General features: G+C 47.7%; 4 protein-coding genes across 4 annotated transcripts; all 4 read left to right on the forward strand.

Annotated features, from left to right (window-relative positions):
* Nucleotides 1-16: 16 nt before the first annotated feature.
* Nucleotides 17-2,710, forward strand: LOC114848528 (B2 bradykinin receptor-like). The gene has a single exon (XM_029139065.3). The coding sequence runs from the start codon at nucleotides 564-566 to the stop codon at nucleotides 1,587-1,589; it is 1,026 nt and encodes a 341-aa protein (XP_028994898.1). The 5' UTR covers nucleotides 17-563; the 3' UTR covers nucleotides 1,590-2,710.
* Nucleotides 2,711-2,734: 24 nt separating this feature from the next.
* On the forward strand, nucleotides 2,735-4,035 carry bdkrb1 (bradykinin receptor B1). Its single transcript, XM_029139484.2, has one exon. It carries the CDS (start codon nucleotides 2,739-2,741, stop codon nucleotides 3,792-3,794), a length of 1,056 nt encoding a protein of 351 aa, XP_028995317.1. The 5' UTR covers nucleotides 2,735-2,738; the 3' UTR covers nucleotides 3,795-4,035.
* Nucleotides 4,036-8,331: 4,296 nt separating this feature from the next.
* Nucleotides 8,332-10,916, forward strand: LOC114849009 (B2 bradykinin receptor-like). Its single transcript, XM_029139997.2, has 2 exons — nucleotides 8,332-8,490; nucleotides 9,055-10,916. Exons 1-2 carry the CDS (start codon nucleotides 8,480-8,482, stop codon nucleotides 10,115-10,117), a joined length of 1,074 nt encoding a protein of 357 aa, XP_028995830.1. The 5' UTR covers nucleotides 8,332-8,479; the 3' UTR covers nucleotides 10,118-10,916.
* Nucleotides 10,917-11,086: 170 nt separating this feature from the next.
* LOC129603608 (B2 bradykinin receptor-like) lies at nucleotides 11,087-14,160 on the forward strand. Its single transcript, XM_055505852.1, has 2 exons — nucleotides 11,087-11,362; nucleotides 11,806-14,160. The coding sequence occupies exons 1-2, from the start codon at nucleotides 11,343-11,345 to the stop codon at nucleotides 12,860-12,862; spliced, it is 1,077 nt and encodes a 358-aa protein (XP_055361827.1). The 5' UTR covers nucleotides 11,087-11,342; the 3' UTR covers nucleotides 12,863-14,160.
* The last annotated feature ends 3,569 nt before the right edge of the window (nucleotides 14,161-17,729 follow it).

Genomic DNA, 17,729 nt, shown 5'->3' on the forward strand with positions numbered 1-17,729 from the left:
CTTCAAGCGTCTTCTCCCCTCGCCACCGCTTAATGCCCCGGTGTTGACGCAGCGTGGGAGGTGGGCGGCGCCCCCCGTGTTTGCGCCCAAAATGACGGCGTGCGACGCCAAACAGGAAGTCTGTGTTAGGAGCCGGGCCCCGGCCGCCGTCACGCGTCCTCCAAATTGTTATGGAACAAAACACACCCAGTCAGACGAGTGTTACCTCAAACTGACAAACGTCTGCCAGAAATACGCAGTTTGATCTGGTTGGGTGTGTATTTTCGTCTGCAGCTGTGTTTTCACATCTGGAATCTGCGAGCCGGGCCTGCGTTTGACCCCCGCTGTTGCCAGGACTCGCCTCTTCGACGCTGGCATGCTCTCGCTGTGTAAACCACCCTTATCTTCCCTCCATTAAACCAATTAGAAACCCTAATGCCGCACAAACAGCAGACTCTCTTGTGTGTTGACACGGTTAAAAGCGTCCACTGATATGAGTTTCAGCTCTCACACTCTAACACTAAAACTACGTTTACCGCGCAACGTCTTTCACAACGGCCCCGGACCCGACAGGCGAGCGACCTATGGAGAATGAAACCACCTCTGAGCTGGGGTGCAACCACACAGACGCGTGGGACTGGGTCTACAGCATGCAGCCGGCCTACATGTCCGTCATCTGCTTCTTCGGCGTGCTCGGGAACTCCCTGGTTCTCTGCGTGTTCTGCCTGCAGCCGAGACCCGCGTCGGTGGCCGACGTCTACCTGAGCAACCTGGCCGTCGCCGACCTCCTCATGGTGTCGTGCCTGCCGTTCTGGGTGGTGGCCGTCACCAACAGGTTCCACTGGACCTTCGGCGAGCCCATGTGCCGGCTCGTCGGCACCGTCATCGGGATGAATTATCAGTGCAGCGTCCTGTTCCTCACGCTCGTGAGCGTGGACAGGTACCTGGTTCTGACCCGGCCGCTGACCCGGGGCAGGCGGAGGCGAGCCTTCTGGGCCCGGGCCATCTGCCTGGGCGTCTGGGTTGCCGGGATCTCCCTCAGCTTCCCCGCCGTCCTCTTCCGCTCGGTGCGGTTCTTCCCTCATTTGGGGATAAGCGCGTGCTACCTCGCGTACCCCCACGAAGGCTGGCGGCTGCGCTACAACGTGAGCGTGGCGGTCGTGGGCTTCCTGGTCCCGGTCCCCGTCGTGTCCTTCTGCAGCTACCACATCGCCAAGGCGGTCTGTCACAGCCGGAAGCTGAGACGGGGCGGCGGCGGCGCCGAGGGGAAGGCGGCGCGCCTGGTCCTCGCCGTCCTCGCCGCCTTCGTCCTCTGCTGGCTGCCGTACCAGCTCCTCACCTTCCTGGACACCTTGGACCACTACCAGGTCATCTCCGGGTGCACGTGGGCGCACGTGTTGGACATCGGCGAGCAGCTGGCCACCTACCTCGGGTACAGCAACAGCGCGCTGAACCCCTTCCTCTACGCCATCGTGGGGAAGCACTTCAGGCAGAGGGCGAGGGAAGCGTTCGGGGCGGCGCGGCGCCGGAGGAGGCGGCCGGGGCCGAGGCCTCGTCCTTTGAACGCCGACGTCGCGTCCAGCAAACACACCGGAAGCACCAGAATGTAAAAAACAAAACAAAAACGTGAGTTTAATTAGAATAGAAACTTTGACCTTATAATGACATTTTATGATATTATAAATGTATTTCTACTATCTGTGACAACAACTGTCATTCTACTAATTAGAGTGCGTGTAGTGGAAGAGTGTGATGCATTTCCTGCGTAAGAGTAGTAAATGAATTATTGAATAGCTTCTGAGCTAATGGAGGCAATTATCGCCCCAGTCAAATAGATGTTAGGTAGATTTAATCACTGATTGGTGAGGATGGCTACACCCTTTGTTGTAATGGATGTAATTACTTCACCACCTCAGTAGATCATGCACTGGTGAGATTTCCTTCCCTATGAATGAAAAATAAAAGACACATGTCAAATAAATTACAGTGTAGGAAAAACATGTGCAGCTCCATTGTTTTGCCTCTAAATTCCCTGTGAGCTACTTTGGGCTCATGCTTTCCATAGGTTCTATTGTGTTTGTCCTGAGCTTGATTCAGTGTAAACAGTGTCTTCCCATCGTTGCATTGTTACTGTAAGGTGTCACTTAAGGTTAGCAGCTGAAGATGTTTAACAAAGGCAATCATTAAGTAGTATGTACAGTTCATATCATGGCCATTTGCAGCGCAGGCTGTGATTATGTCGATTTTACGTGTGAATCTAACCTATCGCCTCTGAATGTTACACTATTGCCTTCAATAAAGCATCACCTTGATCTTTTGACCTAAACAAATCTTGTGATTTTGAGATAAAATTGTATATACATTATATAAGTGTCCATTTGAAACAAAACTAAACTTATATAATAATACTTATGTAACAATCATTCATGAGTTTTCAAGTCACCACTTTTGGCTGCGGCCTCATCGGGGTCCTGATGTGCACAGGCCGAATTTGGACTCTTTCATAAACAACCTGATTTATGGAGCCCCTTGGCTGAGGGTGTGGAGGCACGCAGCTCTATATACAAAGATGCGTGCAGTCCGTGTCTGCAGTCGCTGCGCTCTGTGACCAGGAGCCCGGCGAGAACGCTTCCAGTCAGCAGCGTTCTCATAAAACCCACGGTAAGACGTATTTATGCTCTTCGTTGCTCTTTGACACAGGAAAGCACCTATTTGACCTTTTGAGTGAAACACTGACCACACGTGTGTAATTATAGCACATGGAGCCGCCGCCTCAGAACCACAGCGCGTCCCTGCTGTTCAACGCCTCCTCCGCAGACTGGGAGCTGGTCCTCGCCGCCATCCCCCCCTACGTCCTGGCGGTGGCGCTGCTCGGCCTGCCCGCCAACGCCTTCGTGCTGGGCGTGTTGGCGCTGCACCGGGACCGCCTGACGGTGGCGGAGCTCTACCTGGGCAACCTGGCGCTGGCCGACTTCGCCCTGCTGTGCGGCCTCCCGTTCTGGGCCGTCAACGTGCTCCGCGGCTTCGACTGGCCCTACGGCGACGCCCTGTGCAAGGCCGTCAACGCCGCCGCCACCCTCAACTTCTACACCAGCGTCTACACGCTGGTCATGATCAGCGTGGACCGTTACCTGGCGCTGGTGGAGCCCATGAGGGCCCGGTGGCTGAGGCGTACGCTCTACGCCAAGGTCGCCTGCGGCCTCCTGTGGGCGCTGGGGCTCCTGCTGAGCGCCCCCACCCTGCTGCACAGGAGGGTGGTCTACGTGGAGGAGTACGGGACCACGTCCTGCGTCCTGGACTTCCAGCACGGCAGCCCCTGGAAGGTGGCCCATCAGGTTCTGCTGAACACGGTGGGCTTCGTGCTCCCGGTGGCGGTCATAGTCCTCAGCAGCGCTAAGATAGTGAAGGCTCTGGTTCAGCGGCAGGAGAGCGTGAGTCTCCACGACCCCAGCGACACCAGGGCCGCGGTGCTGGTGTCCGCCGTGGCGCTGCTCTTCGTCCTCTGCTGGGGTCCGTTCCAGGTCGTCACCTTCCTCGACACGCTCTACGACGTGCGGGCGCTGGACGAGCGGCTGTGGTCGCGCGGCCTCGACGTCGGGCACCAGGTCTCCGTGTATCTGGCCTTTCTCAACAGCGCCCTGAACCCCCTGCTCTATGTCTTCTCGGGCCAGTACTTCAGGAGGAAGGTGAGCGCCATCTACAGGCGGACCAGGCGGCGGCGGCGCCGGGGCTCGGACGTGACCGCGTGTCAGCGCTCCGTCGTGTCCACCTACATCAACAGGACAGACGCGATTAAGGCAAAGGATAATGTGTGACATGCTCTCGACATCCTCCTGTTGCTGCTTTGTGATGTGTGTGTTCTGTCATTAATGTCATTAATGTTGGTGAATTTCTGTTTTAGTATGAGATCGAATTCTACATTTGATTGGATAAATTGTATAAACATATTTATCAAAATGCTATTTATCATATGATCACAAAATGATTTAAAACATTCTAAAATCACTGACTGTGTAGAACCAAAGCAGGAATAAATGTACTATCTGCAGGTCCGAAGCATTTTACTGTGTTTACTTTAGTTTTATTGCAAACATCACAATATTATGACGTTTGTTTATAATATAATGTTTGCACCAACCACCTTTACTGTAATATTATAGGAATCTTTTGACGCGGCCACTGATCAGAGGATGCACTGACCGATCCACCAGAGGGTGGCGCTGTTTCACCTTCAGTCACAGCATCATCCTCAGAGCCTGAGCACGAGCCAATAGAGTGTGTGTGTGTGTGTGTGTGTGTGTGTGTGTGTGTGTGTGTGTGTGTGTGTGTGTGTGTGTGTGTGTGTGTGTGTGTGTGTGTGTGTGTTTGTTGGACCAGTGACCTGTGTAGTGTGAAAAGTATAACTCCTCGGGCCCGTTGACAGCTGGCACCGGCTCCAGCATCTCCGTTTCCATAAGAGGAAACGCGGCTCAGGTGATGAATGGAGACTCCAGTTCGTTTCCCATGAACAATACCTAATGCCTTGTTTGTTTTGGCCTGGTTTAATCTCACACAGCACTAGGATGTGTCTGTGTTTATTTTTCCTACAGGGAAATATGTAGATTTAAATTAAGACTTTAATTTGGACTAGATACTTTTCTCCCATCACACCATTACACAAACATATTATGATGATCCTGGCATTCATGATTAATAAAGGTCTTACTGTACATGTAGTTTGGCAGACACAAGTAAAACATCATTGCATGCTCACTTCTTCCCACTACATCAAATAATAAGAACATCCACAAATAACAAATAATACATTAGTCATGGATGAGCCTGGGTTTTAGTCATCTAATTACTGTAGTGTTCAGATAACTGTGATCATAACACTATTACCATGTCAATGTATATGTGCATAGTGTAGAGGATTAGCAGAAGAATATGACATTATTATATTTTAACGTTCATAAGTCCAAGGGACACGTGGTGAAATGTTTAATGACACTTGTTGCTTCTACTCAAAAGGTGGAACTACGGCTCCACATTTCTCACTCCAGTCTTCCTGCGATCGCTTTTTGCCTAAGTCAGTGAATAATTTAAAAAGAGATTTAAAGTCACATTAAATCAAACCATACTCCACTGAATACAATGGAGTAGTTAGTTTCCTGACACCTGGCGGTTTGCTGTGTCCAAAGCAAAACATCTGGTCCACGAGAGGGAGAAACCTGTTGGATTTAAGGTACAGTAGATCAACACAGAGCGTATCCGTAGAATCCTGGCGCCATGTGATCGCCTCTTATCTCAACTCACATTTTCCTGTTGAAATAGAAAGAGTTCCTGTTCCTTATCTAGGGGAGGACGGCAGGGCCAGGTTACCTCTGTCCAGATGTGGATTGGGGATTTCTGGAAGCTACAAAGGGAACGTGTGAATAATCTGTTTAATCTTTGACAAAAAAATAATCTAGTGGTGTCAAGTAAACCACTGAACCAAGATAAAAAAAAGTAAGCAAAAAGGTATGACTATTTATTTTAACTAAACTCTATCTCAGTATTTGCTTTCATCCGGTGCATTATTTCTCTGCTGCTGCTCCTTTGCTTTCACCAAAAATGGGAGTTTCATTTCCAAACTTGTGATACCGAGTCTGTTTTATTTACAGGCGTTGACCTGTTCTGACATGTAAACTAAAAAGAATGATACATCGCTAAATGAATTAGCAGGGAATTCAAATTTAGACTCAGAAAATTTTATTGATCCCTGAGGGAAATTGTTTCGCCCACTCGTGATTGCTCCCACAGATCTTTCATCCCATCCCTGGGAATCCCAGGCAAAACAACAAATAGCAGAATGATGACACTATACAAGTACATCCTGGTGTTGTACAGCTTCAAAGTGACTAGAATAAAGCTAAACACTGTCACGATTCATGTTTCGTTTACCTCACACGTGTTTCATCAGTCATTAGTCATGTAGTATTTAACCACCACCTCTAGCCATAGTTCCCTGCCAGATTGTCTACGTTGATTCCTCACTAGTCAACGCTGTGCATTTGGGTCCTTCCTCCATCGTCGGTTTGTGACAAACACTGGGGTTTAATCAGTGCATCACATTAAATAAACCAGGATATTTGTGAAAAATGTTCAGCACAGATCATTACAGTGGTCCCAGCTACTGGATCGCTTCAATTCGATGAGCTGAAGAACAATAGTTCTGAGGGTGTGACGGGGTTAGAGACTACACTTCCTGCCCACGTTTTCTGGAACACAGTGAACTCTGTTTGATACAGAAATATAGATGTAGAGCACCTGCTCTGGTCTAAATCAGGAGAGAGAGGAGCTGGTGTCTGGATGCAGAACCCTGAGGGTCTGATTAAAAACAGAACCTCACGTGGATCCGCTGCCTGGGTGGTCTCTTTTCTGCTGAGCCCCACCAATTGCTTGCCTCGTGTTGTGGGCCCTTTATGGTGCCAGGGGATATAACCGGCCAATGGGGCGGGCCCCGCTCCGCTCGTGTGGGGGTGGTGGACTGGGGGTGAGCTCACGCTGGGCCGACCCTTTGCCACTGGTTCTCATGGGGCGGTCAGCGTTGACCCACGGCGGTCCGCTCTGGCTGGCGCTGTCTCTGTGGCTGCTGCAGCTCTGCCTGGGGGGTTCTGTGTGGGCGGCTGGGGTCCCGACACCCGCCCACCCTGGGCCTGAAGGTGTGTGGGCCCACCTGAGCTGATAAACAGGCTTCAGTATTACTGATACTTATCACTATCAATATCAATAAGGTGTGAATATGGTAGTTGTGATGTTGTATCTCATGGCTATTATTAGCTATTATGAGATTACATACAATTACAATTACATATAATAATGCATATGTGTATGTTTATGATATGTATATGTATTAGTGTGTGCACACACCTTAACACTATTATTGGTATTCATATTAATTGCAAAGGTAAACACAGTTGTTTAATTATGAATGTGTCAGCCTAAAGTACATCCCTATTTATTTACTTTGTGCCGATTGTTTGCTTAACTGATTTGCTTGATTTCAGCAGCTGGTTGCACACAAACCCAAGCACAACACACACACACGCACGCACGCACGCACGCACGCACGCACGCACGCACGCACACACACACACACACACACACACAGTATATACTCCTTTTGTAAAAGCAAAGCTGTCTATCACAATACCGCATTCAGCCTAATACATGCTGCTTGTTGAACTACTGGACAGAACAAGAAAAGGGAGACTAATCTATCATTTCTACTACTTTTATATTTTATTTCTGCTTGGCCTCAGAGGGTTTAAAGTCATAAAGAGAATTATTATTCATTGGCCTAAAGCAGCTTCTACCTTTATTATTATATCACCGCGTTCAATTACATCAACAGAATGGAGCAAAATGGTTAAATGAAAAAATGGCTAACGATCGGATGTGACGTCCTGTCCTCGTCGCTTATGGATTAAGTAACCTCAAATTGTTATTTTATAAGACGTAATACAATAATAGAGCAGCTACTTGGATAAACAAAGGATGTGAGATATTGGTAGTGCAAATGGATAATAGACATAATTTGCAGGGGAAATGGAGGCCGGTTGTAAAGCCTCATCACGATCTGCGGAGACATTATGAATGTAGATGGTTCTTCTGTGACTGACTTGATGTTTTAGCACGAAGCACAGTCATATTGAACACAAAACAAAAGTTGCAGGGGGTTCAACGACTTACATTCCAGCACTCACACAAACGTGAAGGAAACTCAGAAATGCACAAGTCATCTGATGTCACAAACCTCTGTCTCGTGTGTCAACACGCGATGTTGCAACACTTCAACTTTTTACACTCAACTGGTTTAATACACAGACACCAGTACTGCAACCCATAATTAAAACACTGGAGCATTAGTCATTGGAACCAGCGTGTGAAAATAGCACAAAGGACGCCTCACCCTGAGGGAACACAGGGTCCAGCCAGGATCACCTCAACTGTCAGGAATATCTTGTTATTGGTCTATTAAGAGTTTTTGTAGTAGTTTATGTTACAACTGTCAGGCCCCTACGTTGCAACACATGCTGGTTTACTGGCATCAGTTCCTGTATTTCAGTTACGATGCAACATGCACAAAAATGTTCTGCCTTTGTATACAGTAATGCAAACATTCATACGCTGCATAAACCAGAGCCTCACATCGGAGCCTAATGTTATGATTAGGACATTCACTTCTGAGTGTTTCCCCGAATGTTGGGAAGGAACACGTCTGATGCCAGAACATGAAAGGACATGAACTAGGAGGAGGATTCGTATAACGGCAACAAGTCATGCGAGCAGGAGGTGACGGCCCTGGAGAGAGAGAGAGAGAGAGAGAGAGAGAGAGGGGGAGGGAGAGGGAGGAGACGGGAGGCAACACCAACTTCCAAGGAACGTGTCTGTCACAGCTGACATCACCCTCTCCTCCTCTGCAGAGCGAGACCACAGCACAAGCACGTCCTGCAGGAGCTCAGCTCGGTCCGGCAGCATGACTACAAGGTAAGAACCGGCCTTTTCATCTGCAGCTGGACCGAGGGGTTGGTTTCACCACTAGACAAACAGTGGTTTGTAGTTTGTAGGTCTTTAAATGTGAATTTACCTAATTTGCAATTATAAGAAGTAAAAGCTATCACCATTGTAGACAAATAAAAACGTAATTTGCAGTAATTGCATGTTTGATGGTGCACGTACACTAGAGAGAGAGCGACCTGTGGAGCTATTTAGGGAGAAGGAGAGGAAGCCTGCAGCCACGGGGGAAACGGGTCCATTGTGATGACGTCTCAGCCCCCGAGAGCCTGATTGTTATCGCTGAGCGCTTGTCACACAAGCTGTCTGTACTAAGGATCATGTTGTGACACGCATGTGAAAATAGGATTTTTCTACTGTTGTTGTTACGGACAAGAGCTTCTAAAGAAAAGTATTTCCTTTAATTTCAGGTCAGACTAAAATCAGTTAAGCAAATGTTTTGACTCGTTGAGCGTCTTGGAAGCTTATCAGATCCCAGCATGTTTATTCATCGTCCTTTCCTCCATGTTGAACAAAGCGTGTCCTGTCTCTCCACAGCGTCCCTGCCAGCTTCGAGTCCTCCACTCCGCACGCGAACCAAACCGGCGCCGGCCCGTGTCCGAGCGAGCCCACGGAGCAGTGGGTTTACGACACGGTTCAGACGTACATCCTGGTGATCTCCGCGCTGGGAATGGGGCTGAACCTCTTCGTCCTGACCGTCTTCTGCTGCCACAGGAAGCGCTGCACCGTGGCCGAGCTCTACCTGAGCAACCTGGCGGCCGCCGACCTGCTCCTGGTGTCCTTCTTGCCCTTCTGGGCCGTCAGCGCCGGGAACAGGTTCGCCTGGACGTTCGGCGGAGCCCTGTGCCGCGCGGTGAACCTCTCCATCGTCATGAACGTGTACTGCAGCATCTACTTCCTGGTTCTGGTCAGCATGGACCGCTACTGGGCGCTGGTGAAGCCGCTGTCCAGTGAGAAAATGCGTTCGGCAAAGTTTGCCAAACTGGGCTGTGTGCTGGTTTGGGGCGGAGGGCTGCTGCTGAGCGTCCCCACCATCATCTACAGGGAAGTCAGAGATTACCCTCATTTAAATCAAACATACTGCTCTTTATTTTACCCGAGTCCAAGGGCACATCTGGGGTTTGAGGGGATGTTCTCTGCATTCAGCTTCATCATTCCCCTCCCCATTATTTCCTTCTGCACTTGGAAGATCCTCCAAGCTCTGTACAACCGTCTACCAAACAAGACAAGCAACCAGGGCAAGGACAACAAGGAGCACAAGGCCACCAGGCTGATCCTGGCCGTGCTGCTGGCCTTCCTGCTCTGCTGGGTGCCGTTCCACCTGCTGAGGATCATAGAGCTGCTCTACAGATTCAGAGTGTTGACGGAGTGCCGGCTCGGCGCTGCATTAGGGGTCTGCAGGCAGGTCTTCATGAACCTGGCCTATTTCAACAGCGTCCTCAACCCCATCCTCTACGTCATCGTGGGGGGAAACTTCAGGAAGAAGGCGAGGGAGCTCTTCAAGTCGTCTGCCAAACAGACGACCAAGAGCTCCAGCTTCAGTTCTAGAAGCACAATCATAAAGAGTCTTAGAAGAAGTGTTAAAGGTGAGAGTGGCTGAAGCGCAAATGCCTTTGGATTGTGACATTCTGGCTTTCACACAGACAAAGAACTAAAATCCAAATTCACAGGCAAAGTCTCCTAAGCTTCAACCTGTAGGTCAACATTTGGTTCAGTGGCTTCAGATCGTTGTCCAGTAGCTGCTGACGCTGCCTTAATGCAGTCTGAATATGGACCAAGCTCCAGTAAAGTCAAAGCATTGAACAGAGTTGATGTTGGTTCTAATGGATCAGGCGTTTAACAGCGCTACCAGTCCACATAATGAAATAATGCATGAACCCTTCCCGTAGAACAGTGGACATCCTTTGTTGGCACGCCCACACATTCTCCTCCGGTGATTTTATACAAATGTTATTGTGTTTGGCACCGTTCGCTGAAGCGCTTGGCTCCGCTTTGAGTCGCAGCCGGTCACAATAAGAGCGCGCTGCTCTGTTCTCAGCACTTAGCAGATCAAACGATTATACAGCAGGCACATATGAAACTTTGAATCTATTCCTGTTTATAGTGAAATACGTACCACCTCATCTAATTATGAATGTTAATTAAACAATGTACAAAACACTTCCTTTCTGTCAGCTTCAGCTATTTTAAGAACATTTAGTGACAAGCATGTTAGTATCAGCATGTAGATGTAACATTGTATGTTATAAAGTTTGTCTATTTATCTTGTTTATATTAAAGTTGTATGAAGGACGGGTTTGTATGAAGGAAACACATGTATGACATAAGCTTAATGTCACTGGGCTGATGTGTGAGCTCAGCTTCCAGCCATTGTACTAATAAAAAGATCATATTTGTGACTGCTGGTCTTCTGTGCTTCATGTCGTGGCGTCACCGGCTGATCCTCTATGAACATGTGATCACAGAAAATGACTTGGATCTGCTCTTTACCAACACACGGTCAGCGGTGCATGCAAAGAGATGCAGATGTGGAAAGAAGGAGCGAGCGCTTGGCAGGAACTCCTTCTCCTCGTTGTGATGCCAGTGGAATAACATGTCCCGACCCGTTAAACAGTCTCTGCGCACATGTAGATGCCCTGTTTTTATTCCAGCCAGTGGGAGGGAGGAGGCGACTGCGCATCTTGCTGTTCGCTCCCACTGTTTTTTTAGGGAATGTGTCTGACAGCCCATTTTTTTCCCCACAAGGCTGAGTCTAAGCTGCAGAAGGTTCAGCGACGCTCCCGACGGCTGTCTGGATATTTTACTGCTGAACGGACTTGGGAAGAATGACGTCTCCCTCAACAAGGTATGAGCAACCTTCGTTAGTTTCCTTTGTAGTCTGCTTAAAAGGCACATTTGAAAGTTTCCTGCTTCATCATAATTGAGTCGTCCGGTCTTTATTTTATTTGCTGCTGGACGACTTTCAGTACTTGATATATTTAAAATGTGCAGCAGTGTCCTGATAATTAAAAAGTAATTAAAGGGTAATTGCAAGGTAATTACAAAACAATGAAATTGAGTTTACTTGCAAAACCGGAAAACTCAATGCTTGTTATTTTATTGCCACTCTGACAATTACGTTCGGGTGTCTCACATCACTAGTAGAGCTCTCCTAAGAAATAATCTAAAATATATTTGGTGGGACAAGGCATAAAACATATAAACACACGGTGTGATATTGAGGCATTATGGCAATAAGCACTTTTTTAACTTTTAAAGTTGAGTTTTGTTTGTTTTCTGCGTCTCCAGCTTCGCTGCAAACTTCAGCTCTGTGGCCGCACACGGACACCAGAACCAGGCAAATGCCACTGGATGTCCCATAGGGAAAACAGAGGACTGGGTTTACACCGCGCTGGAAGCGAACATCCTGGTGATCTCCGCGCTGGGAATCGGGCTGAACCTCTTCGTCCTGAGCGTCTTCTGCTGCCACAGGAAGCGATGCACCGTGGCCGAGCTCTACCTGAGCAACCTGGCGGCCGCCGACCTGCTCCTCATGTCCTTCTTGCCCTTCTGGGCCGTCAGCGCCGGGAACAGGTTCGCCTGGGCGTTCGGCGGAGCCCTGTGCCGCGTGGTGAACCTCTCCATCGTCATGAACGTGTACTGCAGCATCTACTTCCTGGTTCTGGTCAGCATGGACCGCTACTGGGCGCTGGTGAAGCCGCTGTCCAGTGAGAAAATGCGTTCAGCAAAGTTTGCCAAACTGGGCTGTGTGCTGGTTTGGGGCGGAGGTCTGCTGCTGAGCGTCCCCACCATCATCTACAGAGAAACCACAACTTACCCTCATTTAAATCAAACATACTGCTCTTTTTCTTCAGAGGTACAGCTGGGGTTTGAGGTGATGTTGTCTGCATTCAGCTTCATCATTCCCCTCCCCATTATTTCCTTCTGCACTTGGAAGATCCTCCAAGCTCTGAATAAGCGGTTAAGAAGGGCGTCAAAGCCTCAGCAAAAGGAGCACAAGGCCACCAGGCTGATCCTGGCCGTGCTGCTGGCCTTCCTGCTCTGCTGGGTGCCGTTCCACCTGGTGAGGATCATAGAGCTGCTCTACAGGCTCAAAGTGTTGAAGGAGTGCACGCTCAGGGCTGCATTAGGGGTCTGCAGGCAGGTCTTCATGAACCTGGCCTATTTCAACAGCGTCCTCAACCCCATCCTCTACGTCATCATGGGGGGAAACTTCAGGAAGAAAGCGAGGGAGCTCTTCTTGTCACCAGCCAGGACGATGAGTATTAGAACAGGTAACTCCAGTCTAAACTCCAAGGGCACGTTCCGATTAAGAAGTGCGAGACTCAAGAACATTTTGAGTTGACTCCTGGAGCGTTTGTCTGCATAGACTTCACAGCAAATCTATTATGTGACATGCATCCACTTACATCATTTAGATATAGATATAGTCGGCCATTACAGACTATTTATGCTATGAACATGTTTGCATAAGCAGATAAACTAAATACAATGCATGACTGCACGATCCATGTTCAAAGATGCATATATGAATATGTTGGTGTCAATATCAGTATGTGCAGGAGTGAAATTAACACATTACATCACTCTCAGGTTTGTTTTCATTTCCTTTTCATTTATAACTGTAAGCTGTTATTTTAATGCATGCAAGAAGTTGTGGTGAAGAGAATGTCGTAGACAACAGTATGTTATTTATTCATATTATAAAATCATTACATTTTTTGGTTGTTTCCTCTTAGTACTGTACTTCCTGTTTGGGCCTTTCTTCATAAACTAGAGGTTTTTGTTGTAAAATTACTCAACCAATCTGTCCTGTATGTTGCTTCCTGTTATATCTTCTCAGGTTTCCTTTAAGTAGTTTGCGGAAAAGTCTGATTTATTTATAATGATGACGACGATTGAGGAATTTCTGTTTTGCAGTTTAAGGTGAAGAGTGTTTTTCGTCTCTGTGGTTTTTCATGTCCGACTTTGTCTCAAATTATCGTCATGCTCCTCTTCAGCAAAGTGAATCATTCCTCTGACTCAATAAACACTGTGCCGCCTTAATTCCTCGCTGCTGTTGAGAAAACGCTGAACGCTGATGTCGCCTTCAGTTTCATCTCTTTCTACTGCACTGAACAGAAAAGAGCTTTTTGTTTGACTGTCGAGTTAAATCTTCACCTGAATGATGGAACACGTCTTCAAACAACTATAGCACTTGGTACTTCAAATTGCAGAAGTTTAATGGGTGCATAATAACATAATGGAAGTAATGTACAAAAGAAATGGAGACTGACTTTGGTTTCCTGTTAAACAGCATCATAAATATGACACTTTAATGGAACTGTAAAGCTCTGATGCCCAGCTCCACTCTCATATCTGTCTTTTGATAGGTTTAATGCAAAACATCCAAAAAAATGCAAAGTTATGCAAATGAAGTTCCATCAGCTGTATAATTTAAAAGCTGGGAGGAGATGCAAATAAACAAATGAAATGTGTCGGAGTGGGACCCCATCACACGTTCTTTATTCCCGGAAGTGAAAAGAAAACTGAAATATCTCATATAACTAATAATTAAGGATTAAAAATGTAAAGGTCACATGATGCAGTACAGACTGAACATTTCATTGCTCTGTTGTATTAATAAAGAGGACGTTATTGGAAGTGTGGACATTTATCTTCACGATGCATCTCCGTCTCATGTTGACATATCGTGACACTTCCCAGAATTACAGGATGGAGTCAAATTACCGGATGTGCCACACTGCTACATAATTCAAGAGCACTCAGCCATCACATGTTCTGGTACCGTGAGCTCAGGCGTCGCCGGGCTGCAAACACACGGCGCAACACAACGAGCTAGGCCGGTGTCGCGCATTAGCATGATAAACCATGTCAAGGTCCAGTAGCATGCGGTGCATCACAATTACAGCACATCTAAGATGAGAAACACATTTTTTCCACTGAAGGACTGAGTAAAGCCAACAGCCGAAAGGCACAGCCTGTCATCATTCGGAAACATCCCACACTATGGTTTAAAAGGCCAAAGCCGAACTATACCAATAAATCCCTGCTGTTGTGACTGTTCCTATTTTTACTTAAGGCATTCCATTAGGTCTTTATTTGGTGATAATGATGAAATAGCAGAGGATGTGAAAGGGCTTCGGTGTCCATGCGATGGAGCAGACCTGCTTTGTCTCACTAGCACTAGCGTGAAACGCAGCCAACTAACACTCAAAACTTAAACTTTAAAGCCCCTCGAACTATTTTCAGAGGGCCTTCTTTGAAGACCAGAGGCCGTGCAAGGCGGTGACCAGGGCCGATGCGCAACACTGCAGCCGGCGTCCATTTCTGTGTTGACTTGAACAGACGGCAGGCGCTATTTACATTTACACCACATTGCTTATCTTGGTTCAACATAACACACTGCACTATTTCCATTCACATCCAGGTATGGTCAACATTACATTAGCATAGACTTCTATGCCACAGAGCAGCCTGCAGCCCCGTGACCTTACCTGTCACGTTTTTACAGCTGATTTTATGATCTACTGATCCCTGACAGTAGTGGCCACTATTTATCTGACTTGACCACACGGGGGCGCTGCTGGCTTCTTCCACAGCCTTCACGTGGACGCACCAGGTAACAGGGACCACAGTATAAGACAGCATCACACAGAGCAGAATGGGCTCCTGGCCCCTGTCGTCATCGTGTCCTGGTTTCTAGCAGATCACGTGTCCTCCTCTGCTGTTTATTAGCGAGTTATTAGTAGAGATCTAGAGAGGAGGAAGTGGTCGAACTCTAATGGAGTGCACTCAGTTTTCTAAGAATGAAATAATTGATCTGATTCCCCTTAAACTATAATCTTAGGTTAAATGGACCACAATTTGTCATCTGGGAACAAAGCTGGAGATGGAGCACTGATTCATTTTTCTGAATGTGTTAATGTTCAGTCGCTGCCTGCGGCGCAAAAAAAGCTGATTATCAATTATTTATTTGAACTGATTCACAGAATCATAAACCAGAGTAAAGCGCTGCACGTATGAAGCAAACAGATACTGAGACATAATTCACAGTACTGTGACATGTATATTGACACATGACACTGAATATAAAAGTAAGTAATAATAAATAAAGTAATTTTATAAGTGTGTTTCCTTAACTCATGTGGCTTAAAGACTTAAAGACCAGGAGAGGTTTTTGTTATTGTGGCTAATAAGAGGCTTATTTCAATATTTAGATCATTACAGTCAGTACAGCATGGGCACTACAGTATAGTAGTGAGTTTAAAAGCTTTCATATGTGTTGTGTTCCTTCCAGATGTGCAGACTTGAACGTCTCGTCCTCGATGGATGACCTCACCCTGCTCACCAACCTCCCTGAATGTGTGGCTGACAGCACATCCAGGAGGCCGTTTCTCACTGGCCACTTGTCAAACAGTGTACTGGTTTGGAACTAATTCAGCTGTGTTGCATCACCTAACACAAAACCTGCGTGTTGGTTGACTGTGCGTGTGCATACCTGCTATCAAGGTGCTTCATTATCGTTAGCAGCCAGGCACGAACAGCTGGTCCGGGGTGGAGCCTCACAGTGGTCCTGTGGTGTGAAGCCTTCTGTGAACAGCTTCCGGATCTGGATGCAAATGTCACTGCGCTCATCTGAAGAAGGTGCGAGCATTTTAATACGCAGCTGTTAGATGCCACACGTCCTTCAGTAAATATATATGAAAGAGTGTGGCCACATTAACAGACACGGTGATTTCTTTTCTGTTTACAAAACACATTTACAACCAGTCTCCTTATTTGTTTTAATTATTTTAAATGCAAAGCGTGTGTAATGCCTGTATATAGTATCACAAATGTAGGTGTCTGGTGCTCTCTAGTGGACAATTACGTTGTTGCGCAATGTGTAATATTTTATACACAAAATCCAGACATAGGTTCCAAATATTATCTACTGTGATCTTTTTCCTGCCAGCGTTGTGCAGCGGCTTCATGCAGCCCATCGATCAGAGGCTGCTGAGCTGCACGCGGTCCTTTTATGTGGGGAGCTTAACCGTGCGCCGGCCTCCTTTATGGGAGCCGTGTCCTTATAATGTGTTTAAAATGCATGACGCCATTCAGTTTGTCGCCACACATCAAAAGGTGAGGATATTTCCCCCCTCATCCCTTCCGGCCTGTTAAACAACACGCCCAACGAGCAGCATCAGCAGAGTGTGGTGAAGCCCGGGTCCCGTCCTTGGCTCTTAACGGACCTATTTATTATGGAACCCTGGCAGGGTTTCGCCGGCGACCCCGGCTTCCTCGCAGGCGCGATGGGAGCGCGAGGCCAGATTCGCATGTACGTGACAACACCGACCCGCTCCGGGGCTCTGGCGCTGGCCAATCCCAGGCCCGGCAGCTGTGGCTGGTGTCAACCGTGGGAATACGGAGGATAATGTGCACGTGCACGTGCGGCAGAGAAGGTCTGAACCCAATACACACGTGCTAAAAAAGGAAACAGATGGACCGATATAGCAGTCCACAGCTGAACGATAATATCATTACATAAGGAAGACATTTGTAACGTAAGCTAAGAATAGACGCAGTCTAGTTATGCTCCAGCTGAACAAACAACAACCTGGATTTGTTGCTTTTACTTTGACACATCATGAAGGACGGTGACATCATCCGTCTGCATCTGCATCTGCATCTTGATCATGGGTTTCTCCTCACTTGGACGGATGACATCATACCGCACCTCTGTCCTCACTCGGGGGTCTCATGTACCAGACACTCTGTCAGTGTTAGGGTTTCTCCTTCCTGTCGAGCACGCGGAGCTCCCGCGGGCGACCGTCTGACGCCCCCCCCAACTCTTCCTCCTCATCATCCTTCCTGTCGCTCTCAGCACTTTCGCACTTTCTTCCTTCCTCACAACAAGTCCCCTGTTCTGGCACCAGCTTGATGAAAACTCGCGAATAATTATAATAAGACCGAATGTGGGGGAGCAGCTCTCGGTGCTGGCGGAGGATTGGCGTTCGCATTGACAGGTAAACAGGTTGATCAACGCGCTTCAATCTGCTGACAACGGCTCCAGCTCCAATCTCGCATGCTCCCTGCAAACACCAAGTCTTCAGGGCTTTCACAGTATAAATATATTTCACGTCGGCCATTACCATGACTACTAGCCATGCTTCACGGCCTTAACTGCCAAGGTTCTTATTGAAGAGCTAGCCGGGGATGCAAGGTTAGTA

The sequence above is a fragment of the Betta splendens genome, chromosome 22 (genome assembly GCF_900634795.4).
Source record: "Betta splendens chromosome 22, fBetSpl5.4, whole genome shotgun sequence".
Lineage (NCBI taxonomy): Eukaryota > Metazoa > Chordata > Actinopteri > Anabantiformes > Osphronemidae > Betta > Betta splendens.

Coding starts and splice junctions, on each gene's coding strand:
- LOC114848528 (XM_029139065.3), top strand. CDS start 564: ATGGAGAATGAAACCACCTCTGAGCTGGGGTGCAACCACACAGACGCG.
- bdkrb1 (XM_029139484.2), top strand. CDS start 2,739: ATGGAGCCGCCGCCTCAGAACCACAGCGCGTCCCTGCTGTTCAACGCC.
- LOC129603608 (XM_055505852.1), top strand. CDS start 11,343: ATGACGTCTCCCTCAACAAG. Junction 11,363..11,805: donor ATGACGTCTCCCTCAACAAG/GTATGAGCAACC, acceptor CTGCGTCTCCAG/CTTCGCTGCAAACTTCAGCT.